Source organism: Anopheles bellator, unplaced genomic scaffold (assembly GCF_943735745.2).
Source record: "Anopheles bellator unplaced genomic scaffold, idAnoBellAS_SP24_06.2 scaffold00697_ctg1, whole genome shotgun sequence".
In the NCBI taxonomy this organism is placed as follows: domain Eukaryota; kingdom Metazoa; phylum Arthropoda; class Insecta; order Diptera; family Culicidae; genus Anopheles; species Anopheles bellator.
The window spans coordinates 1-4863 of NW_026684822.1; the positions used below are offsets into that span (position 1 = coordinate 1).

The following is a 4863-nucleotide window of genomic DNA, read 5'->3' on the forward strand; positions in this document are numbered from 1 at the left end:
TACATGGCACCTGAAATCATTAAAGTAGTAGCCGCCAATGCACTGCGCGCCGCCAATGCACTAATCCCACTCCGTTCCGTTCCGATCTCCTTCACGGCCGGCAGGGTCAAAAATACAACCAAGCCGTCGACTGGTGGTCCTTCGGAGTGTTGGTCTACGAGATGCTCGTGGGCCAGTCACCGTTTAGCGGGTGCGACGAGGACGAGCTGTTCTGGTCGATCTGCAACGAAATTCCATGGTTTCCGCACTATCTCTCGAAGGAAGCGCTGCGGTTACTGCAGTCGGTAAGTACCGCGCGGCTGGCAAACGGGACCTGCACCGTAATTACCTACCTTTCTCTCTCTCTCTCTCTCGCGCTGTTGCAGCTCCTGGAGAAGGATGCCTCGATCCGGCTCGGCGTGCTGAACACGATGGACGAGGAGAGTGACATCAAGTACCACCCGTTTTTTAATAGTATTACCTGGGACAAGCTGGAGAGAAGATCCGTGGAGCCACCGTTCAAGCCGCAGGTGGTAAGTCCATGGGCGCCCGTCGTCGCCCCGTCCGTGTCCGTGCTCTACTCCTGTCACTCTCCCTCTCTCTCTCTTTCTCTGTGTCTCACGCAGCGGCATCCACTCGATACTCAGTATTTCGACAAGCAGTTCACCCGTGAGCGCGCGCGACTGACGCCCATCGACCGGAACATACTGGCCTCGATGGATCAGGCCCAGTTCGAGGGCTTCACCTACACCAACCCTAACAATACGCTGACGTGAATATCCCAACAAAAAAAAAAAAAAACCACAGAGCACAGAGCTAGCGGGCTATTTAGCGATTTAACATTAATCTCTCTCCTAGTATATATATATATATCTCTCTCTCTCTCTCTATCGCGCTCTCGAGATAGTATTTAGTATTGTAACATGTTTAATCATTCGCTCGCGTTGCGTGGCGTGCTGCTGCTTTTCGCAAACAACACCCCAGCCCCGAACCCCCCCCCGCCCCACCACAACCCCCCCGCCCCCCCCGGCCCCCCCCCCCCCCCTCCCCCCAGGCCTAGAGGACACGAAAGGGTGCGTGTCGAATGGCCCGCAAATGCCCGCCGTGGGTCTGGACTGTGAAGGGAACCGCCCGCCATTTTCTCTCTCTGAGCTCCCTGTCAAGTGTACTATTTTTACGTGTACGACACCTGGCGCCGTGTCCTTGGATACCACCGGGAGGACCTGCCTCCGGAGGCCTGATTTGGTCGCCGACTCGCCGTCTGTCTAGGTGTCTTATCCTTTTTACCGCTTTTTGCCCACCATTTCCGGGGGTGCTTCTGGCGCGCGCGCATGTGTGTATGTGTTTTGTGTGCTACTTTGATGCTCTGCTTTGCACAGCACCGATCCCCCCCCCTTTATCCTGCCCGCCGCTATGTCTTTCGCGCTTCCACTCTCTGGCTTCCGGGATGCGGGTTTTTGGCCGGTGCCACTTTCCATCTCTTTTTCACTGTTTTCATTGGTCACCTTCCATTCTTGTTGGTTCTGTCTTCCGTCTGTCTCTCGCTTTCTCCCTCTCTCTTTCTCTTTCTATTACTCTCTCTCTCTCTCTCTCTTTCTTTCTTTCTCTTTCTCTCACTTTCTCCATCTGTTTCTTCGTTTTCAATGTTGTAAAGAAGAAAGAAAACCACATTGTGTGATACTCGTTTTAGGGCTCTGTTCGCCTCTCTTACCAGACGGTGGCGGCGTGGGTGGCGATGGAGGACGTTTCCTCCTCCGGTTTTGTTTTCGACTCTTGTCAACAAGTTTTTGGGCCCCCGGGGGCCTCCGGGAAAAGTCTTGGATTTGGACACGAATCGAAAGTACATGCAGAGGGGAAAAACCACCCACCCACGTAGAGTGCCACGTTTTCCGTGTAGTTGCTTTTGAATAACGAGCGTTTTCCACCGCGTTTTGCGATCATCTTTTCATGTGCCCCCACCGCCCCCCCACACACACACATCCACACATACAAACACACACAGAGTAACGGGTGTTTGTCTAACATCTCCGCCCGCGACGCCGTGTCGAACACTGTTCGGAGGACACAAGTTAATGTTTTTTTTCTTCTTCTTCTTTGTTTATTTTTCTTCTCTCTCTCTCTCTCTCTCTCTCTCTCTCTTTCTTTTTCTCTTTCTTTCTCTTTCCCTCGCAATCCCTGATCCAACTGAACTACACACACGCATACACGCAATCAATCAATCGATCGGCCAACCCCGAACTCCGACCTTCACACGCATGACATGTACTACCCAACGCAACTTCGTACGTCCCACATCCATCCCGACGCCATCCTCTCCCCCGTTCCGCACCCGTCCGTCCAAGCTTTCGTTACTCGATCGCGCTGGGCGCTTGAGGCGTGAATGTCATTGTCCATACAATCCCACGACCACCACACGTCCACGTCACTTCCGACCGGCGGACACTTGACGCGACTCTCTGTGACGATACAGGAAGTTGCGCGAGAAGCAGAAGAAGAAGACAAAGAAAATGTATTTCTGTCCACAGTGTGGTGATATTAAGGTCACCTATAACATGTTTTGAAGAAGTACCACACGGCGCGGAGTGGAATACGTAGAGACAGGAAGTAGTAGAAATGGAGTAGAACGTGGCTAGGAGATTCGTTCGGCCGGCGTTTAGCTGTCACCGGCACACGGGTGTTGACACAGACAGATACAGAGATACAGAGAGGTAGAGAGTGAGAGCGCACGGCAAGAAGGCAGCAGTTCCCGGTGGCCCGACAGCATCCGGAGTGGTGGTGACGTGGCAGACGTTTATTTGAGGGCCTGTTAGTAAGGAGAGGAGAAATAGGCGGTGGACGACCCCCACAGGAGCCAACACAATTCGTGGTTCAGCATTTTCTGGCAGCAGCAGCAGCAGCAGCGGCAGCAGCAGTGCTTGTGGTTGCGCATTGCGCAGGTTGCCCAGGCGTTTTGTACTTTCTTTCGGGGTGGTGGCCCTTCGCTCGAATGGTCGCTCGCCACCCCAATAATAAGATATACACACACACACATACACACATATACACACACACTAGAACGGACTGATGAAGCCGTGTACTTTGATTGCACTCACGAGCACGCTCAAGTTGCCCCTGCAAGATGGCCGGACTTCTAAGCCGCACCATACAACCATTCTTCTGCGTTTCCGCGTTAACTGCTACTATTCCTACTGCTACGTGGGCTCCATTGGCCCGTTCCACCCCAGCCCCCCGCAAGGCCCCAGCCCTGACTCCACTGGATTCCCCGATTCCCCCTTTTTGCACGTACGCAAATTGAACTGAACGGTTTTCGTCAGCTTTGGTTTAGAGAGTTCCCAACGCTTGATCGCTACTTGATCGATCCCTATGGTGCTATGCGCTACATTGTTCCCTTTGCCCATGTCTATATCTATGAGTGTGTCCTTGTATATGTATACGTTTACATACACACGCACACACACACACACATACATAAATATATATGTACAAGTATACATGAACAAGAAAATATCGAACACACAATTAATAGTGGCCTTTGCTCATCGGCGGAAGCTTTCCTGCTGGTGTGACCTAGCGATTAGAACCTAGAGCAAAAGTAGTTGAATTAGAAACAAAACACAACAAAACAAAAAAAAAACAAACACGAAGGTTGCATACCTTCGAGTTACCCTCCCTAACGGATAACTCGCTCAGGCGGAGTGGCCGCCCAATTCTGCGCGCGCGTGTAACGCGTTTTGTGACAAATTTTGTGAAGTTGGCGATGAAGTAACGCCGCGCGATCGCTGCAATGGTGCCAAGCCATGTAAAACAATGCCAGGAAACTGAATCGCAGCTCTTAAGACCTTACACGTAGCCTTTTTTTGTGCACTACCCACACCTGATCAGCAAACACAGGCCGAGTTTCAGCCGAAATAAAAAGAGTGATCTGGGTTTTCGATGGGGTCGCGGTGGCGTGCTACGCGATTAGAAGGCGCTGTTTCACTGGACGGTTCAATATTGCATACATTTGTAAACGCCCGCTATTATTATAACAAAATAAAAAACAAAACTATGATAGACGTTGATTCGATCATTCGATATCGGTTACTGTGAGAAAGACGTCAATTGGAACCCTTTCTGACAGCACATCAATGTGAGCGTAAGACTTACTTCTTAGACGTTAGAGCGTAAGACGAAGATGCCAAAACTGTGTTAACATATTTGATCAGATCCTTTGCGGTGATTTACAAGGGTGGGATGAAATGCTTCCGAAGTTCAACAAGGAGATGCAGGTAATGAGTAAATAATAACATATGTATTTTGTTTTCCATCTGCGCACAGTTACTTTTCGAAATTTCAATTATTTTGTACAGAAAAACACTGAGCGAAGTTCGCCCAGCAGTTCAAATAACCTCATTCTAACGGCATTCTTATAACGAATGCAATCTACAGAATACCTGTGGATACGGGGAACAAAAAACCCAAAAGGTTATTATTATTTTTTATATTATTCTACTAATGGCAGAGAACAGAACTCAAAATTTACCGGGGCGTAATGCATTGATGATTGGTTGATGCACTGTAAGTCGCGATCAAGACCTTGCAAGCCAAGATCGAGCGAAGAAATTCAAAATAGCAATCATCATCCATAATCAAGGATCAGTGTTGAAGTGGGATCAGTTCGAATTAAGGCGCTGGAAGTAATGAGACCCGGCCGAGTGTTCGCCGATGAAACTACACAAATGTGTTCTATCCACCCGCGGTCGGTCGGTTGGTCCTTTCCGCCAGCCATATGTACAATAATAAATCACAGGTTCGATAAGTAGCAAACATTGTTACAACTAATCGTCACTGTCTGTCACCGTGTCGGATGACAAAGGATCTGTTCCCTCGATGGCGAAATCGTTA

The 4863-nt window shown here is 49.8% G+C and overlaps 1 protein-coding gene across 1 annotated transcript; it reads left to right on the forward strand.

Annotated features, from left to right (window-relative positions):
* Positions 1 to 6: 6 nt before the first annotated feature.
* LOC131214358 (putative protein kinase C delta type homolog) lies at positions 7 to 4021 on the forward strand. Its single transcript, XM_058208739.1, has 5 exons — positions 7 to 24; positions 105 to 284; positions 366 to 512; positions 606 to 751; positions 2450 to 4021. Exons 2-5 carry the CDS (start codon positions 162 to 164, stop codon positions 2538 to 2540), a joined length of 507 nt encoding a protein of 168 aa, XP_058064722.1. The 5' UTR covers positions 7 to 24; positions 105 to 161; the 3' UTR covers positions 2541 to 4021.
* The last annotated feature ends 842 nt before the right edge of the window (positions 4022 to 4863 follow it).